The sequence below is a fragment of the Sus scrofa genome, chromosome 4 (assembly GCF_000003025.6).
Source record: "Sus scrofa isolate TJ Tabasco breed Duroc chromosome 4, Sscrofa11.1, whole genome shotgun sequence".
In the NCBI taxonomy this organism is placed as follows: Eukaryota; Metazoa; Chordata; class Mammalia; order Artiodactyla; family Suidae; genus Sus; species Sus scrofa.
In genome coordinates, this window is record NC_010446.5 from 94,098,211 (window position 1) to 94,117,704 (window position 19,494).

The following is a 19,494-nucleotide window of genomic DNA, read 5'->3' on the forward strand; positions in this document are numbered from 1 at the left end:
ACCGGAAGAGGCTGTGCGTAAGGGCGTTGGGGGCGGAAGTGACGGGAAGGAGGTAGTGGGGTAGTTGGCGGGTGGTTGATCAGAGCCGGTCGCCATGTCCGCGGGGAGCGCGACACATCCTGGAGCTGGCGGGTAAAGCTTTTCTGGCGAGGGCATCGCAGCGAGCATGAGGCCCAGGAGAGGCGGAGGGATCATGGGAAGCAGCGTCTGGGTAGAGGGGCGCTTGGGTGGGAAGTGTATGTATTTGAGGGCCGGACTTTGGGGGCGAAGGATCGTGAGCAGGCCTGGGGCCCCAGAAAAAGGCCAGCGGGGATCAGAGAAAGGAGAAAAGCAGGGACTTTGGGAATGACGAGCCAAAAGGGAAGGTGAGAACGAAGGGTTGTAGGACACCAGAATCTTTTAATAGGGATGACGGAGTAGAAAGGAAGTAGATTCAGGAAAAGGGTTGAAAGAAGTGAGGATTTGGGGAAATATTGCAGTGGTTGTCTGTTTAAGGAGAGATGGTAATTTTAGCTCTGATAGTAGATTCGAAAGTGTAAAGGGAGCCTGATAGCGGGAAAATGGGGTACTAAGGTGTAGTAAGGGGAGAAAAATAGTAAAAACTTTGTGGCCTAATATTTTCCTCTTCCTGTAGGCGCCGCAGCAAATGGGACCAACCAGCTCCAGCCCCCCTTCTCTTCCTGCCACCAGCAGCCCCAGGTGGGGAGGTTACCAGCAGTGGGGGAAGCCCTGGGGGCTCCACAGCTGCTCCCTCTGGAGCCTTGGACGCTGCTGCTGCTGTGGCTGCTAAGATCAATGCCATGCTTATGGCCAAAGGAAAGCTTAAACCAACTCAGAATGCTGCTGAGAAGGTATTTGAAGTTGAGGGGATTCTGCTGATTGCAGTTTGTAATCTTGTAATCTCACAATCATTTGTCTTAAGGAGACACTCTCGGGGGTGGGGGTACAGTAATTTAGTTTTTTTTTTTTTTTTTCTTTTTAGAGCTGCAGGAGCGGCATATGGAGGTTACCAGGCCAGGGGTCAAATCAGAGCTGCAGCTGCTATGCCACAGCCACACCAGATCTGAGCCCCCTGTCTGCAACCTACACTACAGCTCACGGCAACACCAGATTCTTAACCCACTGAGCAAGGCCAGGGATCTAACCTGCATCCTCATGGATGTTAGATTCGTTTCTGCTGAGCCAGGATGGGAACTCCTAGGAGGCAATTTTGCTTGGGCTAAGTTACATTTATGGACCAAATAACTTGTTTTGTCTGTGTTCCCTTAGTTCAGCCCTAGTTCTGTCTACATGATCATTTAAAGCAGTGATGTAATAGGTTTTTTGATACATGTGCATTTCCCCTGAAGTCAAAAGAGAAAATCAGATAAATCGTGGTGAGCTTTAAAATATCTCTAATTAAATCTATAGATTTAGGAGTACTCCTGTGGTGCAGCTGGTTAAGGATTCAGCATTGTCACTGCAGTGGCTTGGGTCACCGCTGTGGTGCAGATTAGATCCCTGGCTCAGAAACTTTCATATGCCTCAGGTGCGGCCAAAAAAAAAAAAAAAAATCTGTAGATTCACATTTCTAATGACTGCCTAATTAAAGTGCTGTTGGACATGAACTAAAATGAGTAATTTATATATATATATATATGTCTTTTGCTGTTTTAATGCAAATTGAGGAAATCAGAATACCTAGGTTATATACTCCCTATTATAATTAGAATCTTACAACTAATATGGGTCTGAACTTTGAAGCATTTAATTTACCTTGCCATAGAATCTTTCTATAGGATAATGGGTATAGGTCTGTTTGCATTGTTAGAAGACATGCTTTGTTCTTTAAAAAAAATTGTTATAGCAATTTTATGGAATGGGATATTGTTACCAGTTTATAGATTAGGAAAATTAGGTTCATGAATGGAAAGTAACTAGTTCTAGATCTGTAAATGGTAGACACAGATGTCTGGCTTCAGAGTTATGTTGGACAGTTGCTTGAAAGCCTCTAGAGTTCTCAGAGAATTTATTGTGTTCCCAGGTAGCTCATTCCAGTATAGTCATTGTTTGAAAAGGATTCTTTTGGCTTAAATTAAAAGTTGCCGAAGTTCCCGTCATGGTTGACGAACCCGACTAGCATCCATGAGGACTCAGGTTTGATGCGTGGACTTGCTGGGTTAATGATCTGGTGTTGCCATGAGCTGTGGTGTAGGTTGCAGCCACGGCTTGGATCCTGTGTTGCTATAGCTGTGGTGTAGGCCACTGGCTACAGCTCCATCTGATTTGACCACTAGCCTGGGAACCTCCACATGCTGTGGGTTTGGCCCTAAAAAGACAAAAAAAAAAATTGCCTTCCATGGTACCTGGGAAGAGATGAGTTTTGTGTTTGAAAATGCAATTCATGTGAGGTGTTGAATATGTTAATTAGTGTGTTTGTGGTGATTATTTACAATACAATGATGCACAAATATCGGAACATCAAGTTGTGCACATTAAATATGTACAATTTTTAGGAGTTCCCTCACAGCTCAGTGAGTTAAGGATCCAGTGTTGTCACTGCTGTGGCTCTGGTTATAGCTGTGGCACAGGTTCGATCCCTGGCCCAGGAACTTCCACATGCCACAGGTTCAAAAAAAAGGTACAATTTTTATTTGTCAATTATACCTTAGTAAAGCTGGTGTCAATTATACCTTAATAAAGCTGGAGGGGGAGAAAGAATGAAAATGCAATTCGTCAATCTTCCAGTTTATTAGTAGATAACATCAACAACGTTTACCAGGCTGGAACCTGTGTGGATGATTTAATAATCAAGTTCTGCGGAATTGGTGAAAACTTTTAGTGAATTGGAAGTTTGTTGTTCATTGTATTTTTATGGTTTGAAAAAATTGAGTCGTCTATTTCTGAGGCCTTAGACATACTTAAAGCAAGATGGATGCTTGAGTGTTAAAATTTTTAATACCGATGTTAATAATTTAGACTCATTTTTTCCTCTAAAAAATAATCTCTAAAATGGTGATCGAGGGAGTTCCCATTGTGGCTTAGCGGTGACTAACTCAACTAGTATCCATGAGGATGCAAGTTCTGTCCCTGGCCCCACTTGGTGGGTTAAGGACCCGATGTTGCCATGAGAGCTGTGGTGTAGGTTGAGGATGAAGCTCGGATCCTGTGTGGCTGTGGTGTAGGCTGGCAGCTGCAGCTCCAATTCCACCCCTAGGCCAGGAACTTCCATATGCCTCAGGTGTGCCCCTAAACAACAAAAAAAAAAGAGAGAGAGAAGGTAATTGAACTCAGCAGGAGGTAGCATGGTGCATAAATACTGTATTTAGAATCAGAATACCTAGGTTAGAAATCCAGAATCCCCAGTTCCTGGTTGTGTGGCTTTGACATCTGAGCCTCAGTTTCCCCATCTGTGGTGGGATTGGTAATAGATACCTGTGTAGCCCAGTCCAGTAGTCATTAGCTACATGTGGCTATTAAATGAAAATTTGAGTTAAAGGTAAATTTAAGATTTAGGATGGGTTTTTGTTTTGTTTTTGGGGGGATTTTTTTTGTCACACAAGCCACATTTCACGTGCTCAATAAACATGGGTAACGTCACCCATGTTGAACTGCCAAGTAGAGAACAGGAAGTCCTGCTGGACAACAGTGATTTGTACTTTTAAAGGTGGCCGTAAGGATTCAGTGAGAGAAGAAGTGTAAATGCATTCTGAGGGGGGCTAAATAAAACAGAAGAGATACTGAGTTTATTTCGTTTGCCTCCACATTTAAACAGTGTAACTGTACAACATGGTAAATGAACTGCACTTCAATACCTTTTTTTTTTTTTTTAAAGAAGTTAAAAAAAAAAATGTGCCTAATATGCGAAGAACCTGTACTTTACCTTCTTTGAGCTGTCCCAGGCAACCAAGGGTTGGGGGAGGCCATCTTTTGAGATGAAAGTTTTTTCCAGTTTTAACGCTCATATCCAGCTCTCTTGGAGTTGCCTGTGGTTTAAATTGAGAGAAAACAGATCAGGCTTTAGGATCTTACCTGGCTTTTTATTCATTCTCTTTGTTCCTCCTTAATAGAGAATAATGAGATGTGAATTAGGTACAATTTAAGGGTTTCTGAGGTCCCTGTAAGGATGGAACTTGATGCTGAACTGGATGTGTTGTGACTGTAGCGTTGGCACAAAAGCAGCTTCTCATTACACAAACGAGATGTATGGGTTGTTGGACTAAAGTTGTGCGTGGCCTCTACCCTATATTTTCGTAGACATACAGCTAACGAATTGAGCTGTAAAGACCCATAACTTGGCCCTTTAATTTTCCTTTTGGAGATTGCAGCTTCTAGATGGTGGAGTTTCTATGATTACATGATCATAAAACTGCACACGTGGCCAAGACAGAGAAATCTGATGTTGACCTTTAAGTAAATTGACTGTACTTAATATCATTTGAGTGAGGTTCTGTTTGCTTGTCATTTCATTTATGAAGAATGACCAAGGACTATTTCCAGCTGTGTTTGCAGGCAGGTAAAGCTAAGAAGGTGGTGGCACTTGGGAAGAGGTAGTTGTAAATGGGACAATGAAAAGATATTTTTTCATCATAGAAACGTTGTAATCTAACTTCTCTTTTTGTAGCTTCAGGCCCCCGGCAAAGGCCTAACTAGCAATAAAAGCAAGGATGACCTGGTCGTAGCTGAAGTAGAGATCAATGACGTGCCTCTCACGTGTAGGAACTTGCTGACCCGAGGACAGACTCAAGACGAGGTGTGGAGATGTTGGCCTCTTTGGGGGAGGTGGGGGTGGGTGGATGTAGTTTCAGAAAACCATGGCCTCTAAACACAAGCAGGGGTCAGATATTTATTAGTGGGTTTGAGTCATAATCTGCAGAATCAGGATTGGGTTTAACTGTGGAAGAACGTCTTAATGAAGGTAAAGAAAGAGGTACGGGTGAGTTCCTTGAGTTAGTTTTGAGTAAGAAACAATGAGATCAAAATTTCAGAGAAGAGAGAACTCTTTGCTGCCTCATGGGGGAATCAGTGAATGGGGAGAATCTGTCCTGCTGCCTGTCATTGAAGTCAACTGCCACGTCATCTTTTTGATAGAATGTTTCCTTTTTAGATCAGCCGACTTAGTGGGGCTGCAGTGTCAACTCGAGGGAGGTTCATGACAACTGAGGAGAAGGCCAAAGTAGGACCAGGGTATGTATGCATGTCCTCTGCTTTGGGGAAGGACTGCACTTAGGACTCACATTAGCTTCATGTTTTTCATTCGTAGGGGGTGTGTGTGTGTGTGTGTGTGTGTGTGTGTATGTGTATGTATGGTTAGACGCTGCACACACCTGTGCTTTATAGCAGAATTTGGGACATCTCAAACAGATGTTAGAAGTGTTGGCAGCTGTTTCCTCTCTTTGGTTTTTCATCTCACAGTTAGTGCTTTTATTGGAGGGAAAAAAAGTTATACCAAAGTGTAAAAGAAAATAATATTGTTAACGTTTAAGATATATATCACTAAACTTTTTCTCATGGAAGTATTTCCCCCCAAAAATGGGTTCATGGTTTTTCATAATCTCCCTTTTCAAGAAAAACTCTTATCAAATTCCTTATTACCTCTGATGATTGTAGGTTGTGGGCTATTCATGCAAAGGTTTCATCTCAGTTTAGTTTCATTACTTCCATTATGAATTTTTGTGGGCAGATATTCAGGCAGTGAAACATTTTTCACATTGGCTTAAATTAAATATAATTAGGAGGGAAATGTGCTCCCCACCCCAAACCAAAATTATATTTTAACTTTGTTTATGTTGTTGGTTGCTATTTGGAACACAGTTAATTTTATACCTACAGCATTTTATTAACTATGATTATTTGATCACCTTCTCCATTATTGTAATCACAATCTAAGCCCCTTTACATTTAGAATGTAGAGAGTCTTTTCCAGTTGGGTGTGGGCCTTTGAACAAATTTGTTTATATGCCACCATCACTCTTGTCTCATTAGTTTGGGTAGCCAAGAGCACATTTGCCCTTAATTTAATAGACAGACAACAAAGAGGAATTCTGTTCTCAAGCATTGGGGTATCTAGTTAACTGGATACTGGTATTCATAAGCCCCTAAGAGCAGTTTTGATCTCTGTGTGGCCCTGTTAACTTTAAGCACCAGGAAAGTTAATTCATTCCCTAGCTATAAAACCGTCTTCTTAGAAAGTAACTAGCAGTAGCCATCTCCATGTATATAGTCTGTTTTACTTTTGTGGAAACCTTGAACATTACAAATTAGATTTGGTGACCCATTTGGCTCCTTTTGTTACGACTAGTTTGGGATCATCATTTTATGTTTCTCTTTATAGGGATCGTCCCTTATATCTTCATGTCCAAGGCCAGACACGGGAATTAGTAGACAGTAAGTAATGGTTTTGGCTCACGTACTGCTTTTTGTGAAGGGCAAAGTACAGGACTGTTTGTAGTAAGTTGACAAATTGTTCCTAATGACTGTTCTAATTCTTCTTTATGAACTACTCATGGATGTACTGGGGTAATCTATAAAATGGATTAAAACATGAGTAATTGAGCCTTGGCCTATATTTATCATTGGGTACTAGTCAGTGTGTTTATGTCTTTGGTATAATATCTTACTATCTGTGTTTTTCCCTAGGAGCTGTAAACAGAATCAAAGAAATTATTACCAATGGGGTGGTCAAAGCTGCAACAGGGACAAGTCCCACTTTTAATGGTGCAACAGTCACTGTCTATCACCAGCCAGCGCCCATTGCACAGCTGTCCCCAGCTGTTAGCCAGAAGCCTCCCTTCCAGTCAGGGGTATGTTTTGCAGAGAGATGATTAACAGCGTTATCATTTCTGTAAAAATGATACTTGGCAAATACTACACAAAGCATGAAGGAAAAAAAAGAAAATCCTGAAATTCCAACCTGAAAATTACTTGCCATTGATAGCTTCAGTGGGCTGTTTAGGCTTCCAAGACATTGTAGTGAACATCTGAAATACGCATTTCTTTATACCAAAATCCTCTAAAAGAGGGATTGATAGATTGGGGTATACACACTGTACATTTTGAAGTCAGTGGTTTGATTTAAATTTGTAAAACTTGATGGCAGCTGGAGGACTAAGAAGGCTGAGTCTGATGAAGCAAGACTCTGCTGATACACTCCTCCTAGAATAAAAGGGGTTGGAGAGAGCAGCCCTCACTGAAGAATATCACAGGGCTGACTGTACTACCCGACATTCTGCTCCAGTCTCTCAGGAGACTGTCTTTGCTGTGTTGCTTTCAGCTTACATTAGTTGGGGTAAGTGGGTGTGCTTACTCAGTACTCAATCTTGGGCTTTCACCTCTTGCATAGATTTCACTGACTAGAAGAGGTATGGGTGTTATAGGTATGTACATAGAATATGTGGTTTGCATTTAAATGAAGCTCCTTCATAGGGTTTATTTTTTAGGCTCGTGGTAGAAGTTACAGGGGATCTTTATTCTGGAAGTGATTGGAAGTATCTGGGGGATTAAAGTATTTTGCGTAATAATTTTCAAGATTAGGATTTAATTATGTATTCTCTGTTTCATTTGAGGTATTCTGTTCTTCTACAGATGCATTATGTTCAAGATAAATTATTCGTGGGTCTAGAACATGCCGTGCCCACTTTTAATGTCAAGGAGAAAGTGGAAGGTCCAGGCTGCTCCTATTTGCAGCACATTCAGATTGAAACCGGTGCCAAAGTCTTCCTACGAGGAAAAGGTTCGGGCTGCATTGAGCCAGCATCTGGCCGAGAAGCTTTTGAACCTATGTACATTTACATCAGGTATGGATTGGTTGGTGGTGCTGAGGACATTTGGCTACTTGATCAGTACAAGCAGGAATGACTCAAAGATTGGGCTTAATAAGTAGTAACATGAGAACTTAGGTAAAAATAGCAGTAATAACTCTTAATTAGTTAATAAAAACTGTGTTAAGAGGGAGTTCCCTGGTGGCCTAACAGTTAAGGATTCAGCATTGTCACTGCTGTGGCTTAGGTTCGATCCCTGGCCTGGCAACTTCGGCATGCTTGTAGGCGCAGCCAAAAACTGAAGAGGTAGAGGGGGTTTTTTTAGTATTCAAATCTCTGGGTTTTATATGAGTCTATGATCATAAAATAAGCTGTGATGAGCCTAAAATAACTTTCATTTACACTCCTGTTGCAATATTGGAGTTTTCCCTATGGCTCAGTGGGTTAAGGATCTGGTGCTGTCACTGCTGTGGTTTAGGTTCAATCTCTGGTCCAGGAACTGTCACATGCTGCGTGCGGGTGCAGCCAAAAAAAAACCCCCGCAAAAACCAAAAAACCTATGATGATATCTTTTTTTTTTTTTTTTTTGTCTTTTTGCTATTTCTTGGGCTGCTCCCGCTGCATATGGAGGTTTCCAGGCTAGGAGTCGAGTCGGAACTGTAGCCGCCAGCCTACGCCAGAGCCACAGCAACGCGGGATCCAAGCCGCATCTGCAACCTACACCACAGCTCACGGCAACGCTGGATCCTTAACCCACTGAGCAAGGGCAGGGACCGAACCCACAATTTCATGGTTCCTAGTCGGATTCGTTAACCACTGCGCCACGACGGGAACTCCTAATGATACTATATCTTGAAAGGTTTAAATGACTTTGTGTTTCTATTTTGTGATTTTTCAGAAGCTTAGATTTGTGCAAAATTGAATATATTACATTTATAAAATAGCATACAAAGTGGAAGCAGAATTTTGTATCGTTCCTTTTTCTCTCCTTAAAATTTCTTGGTTCTTACTTCTTTGCAGTCATCCCAAACCAGAAGGCCTGGCTGCTGCCAAGAAGCTCTGTGAGAATCTCTTGCAAACAGTGAGTTTTATTTATTTATCTGTCGGATACTCATTTAGAAGATCTACTGCCACTTTGGACAGTGTCTTAGCTGTTTTGCTACCTGGATTAGTTTTCTACGGCTGCCATATCAAATTACCACAAACTGGGTGACATTTATTCTCTCACGGTTCAGGAAGCCAGAAGTCCAGAAGCAAGGTTGGTTCCTTCTGAAGGCTCTGAGGGAGACTCCTCTCTATGTGCTTCCTGTGATTAGGACTTACAGTCCTCGGAATTCTTAGCCTTGTGTCCACATAACTCTGCTTCCTCTGATTTAGGGCCCAACCTGATCCAGTATGACTGCATCTTAATGACCTCTTCCATCTGCAAAGGCCTTGTTTCCATATAAAGGAGTTTCCAGGCAGACATGAATTACGGGTGGTGGGGACACGCTCTATTCAAACCATTACATCATTCTAGCAAGTAATAATTCTCTGTAAGGAAGTCAGTTTCCCCTAGCCAGAGTCACAGTTGGCTTGCATTTCTTCTTCAGCAGCTATTTTAGTATGGAATTTTGAAATTTCCAGTATTATAGAATCTCAATGTTGTCAGTTATTTAAATAATACTTTTACTCGTCCTGGTCAAGTTATTTATGGTGGACATTCTTTTTTTTTTTTTTTTTTTTGGCTACCACGTGGCATGGAATTCCCAAGTCAGGGAATGAATCCAAGCTGGAGTTGTGATCTATGTGGCAACAGCAGATCCTTAATCCACTGCCCCGAGTTCCTGCTGCTGCAGAGACTCTGTTGATCCTATTGTGCCACAGTGGGAGTGCCCCAAATTCTCTCTTTTTTTTTTTTTTTTTAGGGCAGTACCTGTGGCTTATGGAGGTTCCCAGGCTAGGGGTTGGATCGGAGCTACACCTGCTGGCCTACGCCATAGCCACAGCCACACTGGATCTGAGCCACGTCTGCGACTTACACCACAGTTCACTGCAACACTGGAGCAGTCCTTAACCTGGATCCTTAAGCGAGGATCCTGGATCCTGAGCGAGGCCAGGGATCGAACCCACATCTTTATGGACACTAACTGGGTTGTTAACCACTGAGCCAATATTAAAAAGAACTCTCCAAATTCTTTTTAATATCAGCTTTAGCTATAATAGTTTAAAACCAATTGGCAGTGCCTTTGGGATAATTGCTTCTTTGACTAGCCATTCTTTTTATTCAGTAATCAGATAACCAGAAGTTAAACCATAAGACTGTTTTTAGGTTTGAAATTCAGGTTTGGGATGATTGAATATGTTATTTGGCATTTAAGGGTGCCCTTTTGGGATGAAGCTGTTTTCTTTGCTTTTGTGAGGTAACCTGATACCAAACCTTGTACCATGTAACTTCCCTGACTATTCCCCATCTTCTTTGTTGCCACCTGAAGTTGGACTTAGTCAGATGCTTATGATGAAGAACCAGAGGTGGGGAGTACTAAACCTTCATTAAGCTATGAGGTCTTTGAAGGTAAGGTAGATTACCTAGTAAATGAAGAATGGGAGATCCCACTGGGGCAAAGTGGGTTAAGAACGTGATCGCAGGAAATTCCCATTGTGGCTCAGTGGTAACGAACCTGACTAGTATCCATGAGGACTCAGGTTTGACTGACCCCCGGCCTCGCTCAGTGGGTTAAGGGTCTGGCGTTTCTGTGAGCTGTGGTGTAGGTCACAGACATGACTCAGATCCCACATTACTGTGGCTGTGGTGTAGGCCAGTAGTTGCAGCTCAGATTTCAACCCCTAGCCTGGGAATTTCCATATCCCGTGGGTGTGGCCCTGAAACGGCTTTTTTAAAAAAAAAAAAAAAAAAAAAAAGACTGATTGCAGCTTCTCTGGTTGCTAAGCAGGTGTAGGTGTGATTCCTGGCCTGACACAGTGAGTTAAAGGGTCCGGCATTGCCACAGCTGCAGCTCTGATTCAATCCCTGGCCTGGGAACTTCCATATGCCCCAAATGCAACCATAAAATTTAAAAGTAAAATAAAAGAATGAACGATTTCTCTACAGTGATAGAACTTAACATTTTTATAAGTCTTTAATTTCTGTGGATCTCTGAATGATTTTGTACCCCAGAATTGGGTCGATTTTGCTGGGGGTGGGGGGACAGATTTGGAATGCTGATGTCCATGCTCCTGGTTCTCTAGATCTGGCTTAATAATTTATAGGTGTTCCTTATTAGAATTTAAACAAGTCTAGGAGTGCCCGTCGTGGCACAGTGGTTAACGAATCTGACTAGGAACCATGAGCTTGCGGGTTCGGTCCCTTCGCTCAGTGGGTTAACAATCCGGCGTTGCGTGAGTTGTGGTGTAGGTTGCAGACGCGGCTCGGATCCCGTGTTGCTGTGGCTCTGGCGTAGGCCGGTGGCTACAGCTCCGATTGGACCCCTAGCCTGGGAACCTCCATATGCCGAGGGAGCGGCTCAAGAAATGGCAAAAAGACCAAAAAAAAAAAAAAAAAAGAATTTAAACAAGTCTGAATTTGCTTGAAACATCAGTGGAAGTGTTTTCATTCCTGATTGCTTTGGTCCTAGAATTACACTCTCAGAGATTTGGGTCTGACCATATTGATTTGTTTTCCCTTCTCTTTCAGGTTCATGCTGAATACTCTAGATTTGTGAATCAGATTAATACTGCCGTCCCTTTACCAGGTGTGTATGTCTTGAAGTGTTTGAAAAATATCTTGCTAGTGATAATTTATGTATAAAATATGATACTTGAGGCTAGATTTTACTGTGCCTGGGCACTGCTAATGTTCCCTTCAACTCAGGGTAATTTGGAAAGCCATTTGTGCCTCAGAAGTTTTTCTTCCCTAGAGATTAAGTTTAGTATTCAGCTAAAATGTCTCATTCTGCTGCAGCTGATTAAACACTTTTTTTCTTCCCCCCTCAGGCTATACACAACCCTCTGCTATAAGTAGTGTCCCTCCTCAACCACCATATTATCCATCCAATGGCTATCAGTCTGGTTACCCTGTTGTTCCCCCTCCTCAGCAGCCAGTTCAACCTCCCTATGGAGTACCAAGCATAGTGCCACCAGCTGTTTCTTTGGCACCTGGAGTCTTGCCAGCATTACCTACTGGAGTTCCACCTGTGCCAACACAATACCCGATAACACAAGTGCAGCCTCCAGCTAGCACTGGACAGGTAGGATGCCAGGATATGGAACATTGCTCCCACTGAATTAGGAAAAATTGCAACCGGGAGGGGACAGCAAGGGGGTGGTATTATTCAGAAGTGATATGTGATGTGAGGGATTTGTTTTCTCTATTGTATTCTTCCTGTGTTCTGACCACGAAACTACCTGACTACTTGGGAATAGTGTGTACATAGAGCTTCTGTGAAGGGCTGAATGATGAATATTGTAGGGTTTGTGGGCATACAGTCGCTGTCATGTCAAAAGCAGCCACAGACAATACCAAATGAATAAGCATCACTGTGTTCCCATGAAACTTGATTTACAAAATCAAGAGTCGTAGTTTGGGAGTTCCCTGGTGGCGCAGTAGGTTAAGGATCCATTGTTGGTCACCGCAGTGGCTTAGATTGCTGCTGTGGCACGGGTTTAATCCCTGGCGTGAGAATTTCTGTATGCCACAAGTGCAGCCAAAAATAAAATAAAATTTAAAAAATCATAGTTTGCCTGCCCCTGGCTTTGCGGTGTTAAGAAAGTTCTCGAAAAACAAAAAAGTTCTCAAGAAGAGCTGCTGTACCCCATGCATCTAAGTGATTGGAACTGATGTACTACTCTTAGGAGAAATATTAAACCATATACAGGTGTTCCTAGGGCAAGATATATATGAACTTTCCAAAACTCAAGGATTATAAATGCTGGTATATATTTCTCAAGGTGGGGAAAAAACTAGAATTTTAGAAAAGAGTAAGTAGCCAGCTCATCCAGATTATCTACAGTCCTTCCTAGAGGCAGGGGAGAGACAATTGGGAGCATGGTAATGGATTTATGGCGGGTCCTCCTCTGTGGGCCTCTCATAGTGTACCCATGCCAGAGTAACTTACAACCTTGAACCATTGCCCAGCCTCCTTACCTGTGGGCTGTGAGCACTGAAGGGGGTTGTACAGTGTAAAACCAAAAAAGGGCTTGTGAACTAAATTCTGCTTGTGGTTCCTAATCATTCCTAATCATTAATTCCTAATCATAATCATTATTTTACATTTTATATTTAGGCAGAGCTATAGTTCTGCAACTTTGTGCCACATTCTTTTGTAGTTAGAGTGTAGCAGAGTGGTTAAGAGGTTGGGATTTTGAGGGCGTTATCTTGTGACTCTGGATTAAGGATCCAGCATTGTCACTGTGGCAGCCTGGGTGGCTGCTGTGGTGCAGGTTTGATCCCTGGACCAGGTTTGATCCAAATGCCACGGATGTGGCCAAAAAAAAGAACTGGGGTCTAGAGATAGATTTCCAGGGTTCGTGATGCTTCCCCGTTTTTGAGCTGTGTAATCTTGGGATAGAACTTAACCTCTCGAGGCTTTGGTTTTCCTTATATATAAAATGAGCAGAGTTCCTGTTGTGGCACTGCAGAAACGAATCTGACTAGTATCCATGAGGATTTGGGTTCCATCCCTCACATCAGTGGGTTGAGGATCTGGCCTTTGCCATGAACTGTGGTGTAGGTCACAGATGAGGCACAGGTCCCGAGTTGCTGTGGCTGTGCTGTAGGCCAGCAGCTGTAGCTCTGATTTGAACCCTATCCAGGGAACTTCCATATGCAGCGGTTGCTGGCCTAAAAAGCAAGAAACAAACAGAAACCCGTAATGATCATACCTCAAAGAGTTGCCAGGATTAAGCAAGATAATCTAAGCGGTCAGTAAATATTAGTTGTTATTAATAAGAGTTTTCCTTTTAGAAGTGCTTGTTTTCCCTAATATGCCTATCTTTTGATCATCTCTCATTCCGTTTTGGAACAACCTCTTAAAATATTAGACAGACTGGCTCTTGATATAACACCTGACTCATGGGAGTGATAGACGAAGTTGTCTTTACCATAAGTATTAGCTGCATTTATGATTTAGAAAGCACTAATTACATTGATTAAAGGGCTTTAAATAAGAGAATGTTCTTGCCTGAGAACTTCTGGACTAAGTAAATGGCTGGAGTGTCTATTGTTTGTTAATAATCATGTTTTCTGCTAATGGCCAGAATGTGCAGCAGGTTTTTCCTGAGTTGTAGAGTTTGTCACTTTCACGTTCCCCTACCAGGAAGGTGGGAAGACGAGGTGATAACTCTTTAACAAATTATACCTGAAGGAGACTATGGTTCTTATTTTCATCAGAAGAGGAAAGGTCCATATGAAACCTAACTGATCATTAAAGTACATTGTAATCTTTAATGTTAATCGTTGAGATGGGTATTCTTACACGTTTTTCCTTGGTTTGTTTTGGTCCCAGAGTCCGATGAGTGGGCCTTTTATTCCTGCTGCTCCTGTCAAAACTGCCTTGCCTGCCGGCCCCCAGCCCCCGCCCCGCCCCAGCCCCAGCCCCCACTCCCAAGTCAACCCCAGGCACAGAAGAGGCGATTCACAGAGGAGCTACCAGATGAACGAGAATCTGGACTTCTTGGATACCAGGTTAAATAAAATATCCTGTCTTATTTTCTTCATCTTAACCAACTGTATTCTCCCTTAAAAGAAAGATAAATTCACATTTATATCAACCGTCCTCCCAATACTAGGATTTCTGCTTTCTGGAATCTGTTTAGAATAGATCATTCATCCTTGGGGAATAATTTAAAGCGAGAGTGATTCCCTTTGTGCAGGTTTTAATCTTTGGGGTCAGTGTGATAAGAGAACACAAAGCTCTCCACCTAGAGATAAGTCTCCTGTGACTAACATCTGGAAGTTCTGTAGAATTGTGCACTTCCTTTTTATGCAGCAGACTTGAAAGCCTCTGATAGTTTTTAGTGAAATACGTAGGGAAGAGCTAGCATTCTACCATTATGGTTTGTATTTCAAACCTTGGCTTTCAATTTGCTGTTCTCTTTCTCCCTCCTAAAAAGGAGGGTGATGCCTTTCTCCAATTCCTACACCCCTTTAAAAAAAAAAAAAAAAAAAAAAAAAAAAAAAAAAAAAACACACACCAGAAATGCAGTGATTCTGTGCATGTACATAATTATATACAGTCATTACTAATGAGTCTTTTTAAGATTGTTGACATATGTACTTTAGGCACAATTTGGTTTTATCAGGAGAAGCACCCTTTTTGCCTGAATCCTTGAAACATTCTTTGAAACAAATTTTGGAGCATTTTTGTAGTTTTTATGAGTAGGTCTATACAGACAAGTTTAAGTCATGGATAGCTGAGAACATACAGACATGGCATAATGAGAATCACAACAGACTTGACCAAGTCCTACGGAGAAAAATAATCTACTCCCACTGTAGTTATACTCCAAGTCCCAAAGAGCTATGTAGTGCAGCTTACTGCAGTTTATCAGAAAGATGAGGCACTTGACAGTTACATTAAGGAGCTAAAGTCAATACAGCAGTTGTAGATTTGCTAATGCTACTGTATTTTTCTGCTCATAGCATGGACCCATTCATATGACTAATTTAGGTACAGGCTTCTCCAGTCAGAATGAGATTGAAGGTGCAGGATCGAAGCCAGCAAGTTCCTCAGGCAAAGAGCGAGAGAGGGACAGGTAAGCTGGTTGGAACATAACTATATGAATATACAGGTGTTATTTTTTTGCACCATTAGTGTGGATAGTGTTAATTGCTGTGAGCTTCTATGTTGTAAAACTGAAATGAAATCATTTGGCTCAAACAAGCTGCTGTTTGTTGTAATAGATGCAGTAATGGAAAATATGATATCCATTACACAGTCTTAGCAGCAGTTATAGTCAGCCTTGAATAATTCTGGACTTGATTATTGAGTTATCTTCCTTTACTTTTCATTGTCTGTGTCTTGGCCATTTTCCTAAGGGTAGACAGTAAAATGACAAGCCATTTTGGCAGCTTGGAGTCTTAGGATATCATGGATGGAGGTACTTGATTGGAACTCCGACCTGCCATCCAGTGCTTGAATTCTCCTTTTCTATGTTATGTTAGCCATCATAAGTTGGAGCTGACCGATCACAATAGTTCATTCTTTCTTACTCATTCATTCTGTTATATCTGTTTTATCCATATTTATTTATTCATTCTATCATAGCCTTATAATCTTAGAACTTGATAACAACTTGAAAAATAAGGGAATCAGGTGGAAAAGGTTGAAACTATTGGTTAAAATAAACTTGAAAGATTATATGCAGACTGTACTGTTACTCCACTTCTTATCTACTGGAGATGTTGAAACGGGTTGAATTTGTCTGAAAGAATATTTAACTTTTTCTTTTAACAGGCAGTTGATGCCTCCACCAGCTTTTCCAGTGACTGGAATAAAAACAGAGTCTGATGAAAGGAATGGGTCTGGGACTTTAACAGGGAGCCATGGTGAGTAAGGTGTAGCTGGGGGAACAAGGGAGTGGCTAAGACGGGTCTTAAACTGTTAGTTTTCTAACCTGAGATTCATTCAGGTGCGACTCATTCAGGTGCTTAATCCAACCTCTGTAATCTACTGGCTAATGAGAATACTTTTTTTTTTTTATTTATAAGGACAGCATGTAGTTACGCAGCCTTTTATTTTCAACCGACGTGTGTCTAGAAAAGAGTCAGTCAACTTATATTTTATACATAGCATCAATGACATTAAAACCCTAAGAAAAACTAAATGATTGGTAGGTCATTTCAAAATTTTGTTGCTTTTGTTGTTTGAATACTGGATGTAATCTGATACAGGCTTAAATACTGATTTTTCTTTGTTTGGGGATATGAGCCACATCTCCCCTCATAGCTCTGTAGGTTGGGAATGGTCAGCCAAGTGGCTGTTTTTTAAAGTGTTGCTTCTTGGTATCCCAGAATGCTAAATCCTGGAGAGGTCCATGAATGGGATCATTTTTGTTCTTTGCCTGTAGTCGTAATAAAAATGAACAGAAGAAAATACTTTTTTTTTTTCTTTTCTTAACTTCTTTTCTTTTAACTCTTTAAAAGGTGAAATATCAGCCTCCAGAGACTCACTTGCTAACTTTCCTTTTTTTTTTTCTTTTTTCTTTTTTTTCTTTTTTTTTTTTGTGTTTCTTTTTTCTTTCTCTGTTTTCTTACATGGTTCTGGTGGATTCACATTTGCTGATGCTGGTGCTGTTTTTCGTGTGATCTTCAACGTTTTTGGGTGACCATTGACCCTGTGACCTCAAAATGGTGTCCAACTAACCAATTACAATTAACATCTTTTTTTTAAATTAACGAATTTGTGGTATTATCTTTTTTTTTTTTTTTTCCTTCTTGGTGGGGGTTGGGGTTGGGGTTGTCTTTCTCTATTCTAGATTATCCAGTCAAGAAGATGAAAACTACGGAGAAGGGATTTGGTTTGGTGGCTTATGCTGCAGATTCTTCTGACGAAGAGGAGGAACATGGCGGTCATAAAAATGCAAGTAGTTTTCCACAGGGCTGGAGTTTGGGATATCAGTACCCTTCATCACAACCACGAGCTAAACAACAGATGCCATTCTGGATGGCCCCATAGGCAACAGTGGAAGAGTTTTGAGCCTTGGTGACTCTTTAGCAATAATGCATGCATTCGATTTAACAAGACTCTGGGGCCTGTCCTAGGAACCATCTTGGACCTTTGAAGAAGTCAGAGATGAGTGTCTCCTTTCTTAAAGGGGTTCCATTCTTTTTAAAACATCCTTAAATCTGCAGCGGCATAGCATCTGTTAAAATTTACTTAGAATCACAGATTTGTCTCAGAAGCTTTTTAACAGTTGGTGAAATGTGCTCGTTCAACAGGGTCATTCCGATATACACTTGACCTGGTCCAGCCTTTTCCAAATGAATAGCCCTTATTCTGACGTAAACCAAGTTTTATTTGTATTTTACTACTGTTTGGTCAATTTTGATAATAACTGGTTCCAAACAAAGCCTTACTATTTATTAGTGGGGAAATGATTTTAAGACCATCCTTTCTTTTCAGTACTTAGATCTAAGAACCCCTGCGTCCCTGTTTCATTTTTGGATTCTTTGTTTTGGAAAACGTGGTTTTACTAATTTAAAACTGTTGAATATAGCTGGATCCTGGGGAATTGAAGGTTTTCTTTATTTCTTTGGGATGATCCAAAGCTGGCACCTTCAGGCACTCTCGTCTCAGAGAGCCATTGCTGTTTTTATTGCCCGTCTAAGCTCCTTGTCTTCAAGTGGGTCAGAGAAAACTGCTTGATCAAAAGCTGGTCAGAACTCATCACAGAAATGAAACCCAGTGGTCTGTCTCTCTCAGAACTGGTTGCAGCGAAAATAGAGAGATTTGACTGCTCGCAATAGAATGGTGGACTTAGTGACTGAGATTGCGACTTGTCCTTTTTCTTGGCATTACAGGTTTTGCCAAAAGAACTTTTTTTGTATCAAATATTGATGTGTGAAAGTGAAGGAGCTAGTCTGCTGAACCAGGAGTAGTTTGAGATATTGAACTATCATTTTTGCACATTTGAATACTTTGCAGGCTGGCTTTGTATAAATGTATCCTCTGGTTTCCTATATGTTGTAAATATTTAGAACATAATTTCATTATAAATAAATGTATAAATATTCTGCTTGTGGTTTCTCTGTTCTTTCTTCCACAACGTATCCATGCACTAAAATTCATAAACTTTTTTGCTCACAGCATACTATAACCCCCATCAGAAAAATACATACCTGGACCCAAGAGTTTGCATTTAGTTCCAAGTTGTTGTTTTTTGTTTTTTTAATTTTTTTCTTTTAGTTCCAAGTGTTTTATGACTTTTCAAAGTAAACCCTGCAAAGTCCAAGTGAAATGTAAAGGATTGTTATGGTGGATGTTTTTCCTTTTCATTTTCTTGCCCTCCTTTATTGAATGTGGTTAAAAGGACTGAGTGAAAGTATTCTTTTTCTTTTTTTGGCTTTTTAGGGCTGCACCCATTGCATATGGAAGTTTCCAGGCTAGGGGGTGAATCGGAGCTGTAGTTGCCGGCCTACACCACAGCCACAGCAGTGCCGAATCTGAGCCACAGTTCGCGGCAACTCTGGATCCTTAACCCACTGAGCAAAGTCAAGGATCGAACCTGTGTCCTTATGGGTGCTAGTTGGGTTCATTCCCACTGAGCCACCACGGGAACTCCAGGAAATATAAGTATTCTTGGAAAAACATGCTTAGAAAGGAAGAAGGATGGGCAGAAGTTGCAACAGAAAATTTTGCCCATATAAAGTTCCTTCTAGTACTTCTATGTGTTACCCACCTAAATACAGGTGAACAGAATTGATAGTGTCTTAATTTATTGCTGTAAAGTCAAAGCCAGGTGCTTTTTTTTGTTACTAAGCAATAACACCTTGGTCCTGTTTGGGGGGGGGGTTGGCAGGTGCCCATTTCCTCATTACATTTGGCCAAATTTGTTTTTCTCATAAATGGTCCTGGGCAAGTTGTTATTGTAGAAGTCTCCAGTGTGCCCCTTATCACATCCTCCTTGCTTGACTTTGGTGTAAATAGTTTTGTGGCAGAGGGGGGCGCTGAGTGTGGCACTCCCCCAGGGCCTTCAGCGATGAGCGGGGTTTGAGGACCTGGCAGGAGATGGTCCTCCCCGGAGGAGGCGGGGCCAGTCCCCTGCGTCACGAGGGCGG

The 19,494-nt window shown here is 41.4% G+C and overlaps 1 protein-coding gene across 1 annotated transcript; it reads left to right on the forward strand.

Moving 5' to 3' along the window:
- KIAA0907 (KIAA0907 ortholog) lies at positions 1-18,452 on the forward strand. The gene is given in 15 exon segments (XM_001928648.6): positions 1-132; positions 635-851; positions 4,604-4,732; positions 5,087-5,166; positions 6,314-6,366; positions 6,619-6,782; positions 7,564-7,775; positions 8,760-8,820; positions 11,413-11,470; positions 11,712-11,965; positions 14,222-14,290; positions 14,293-14,400; positions 15,358-15,470; positions 16,172-16,263; positions 17,193-18,452. Coding segments are annotated over 15 exon segments (1,848 nt in total). The 5' UTR covers positions 1-94; the 3' UTR covers positions 17,393-18,452.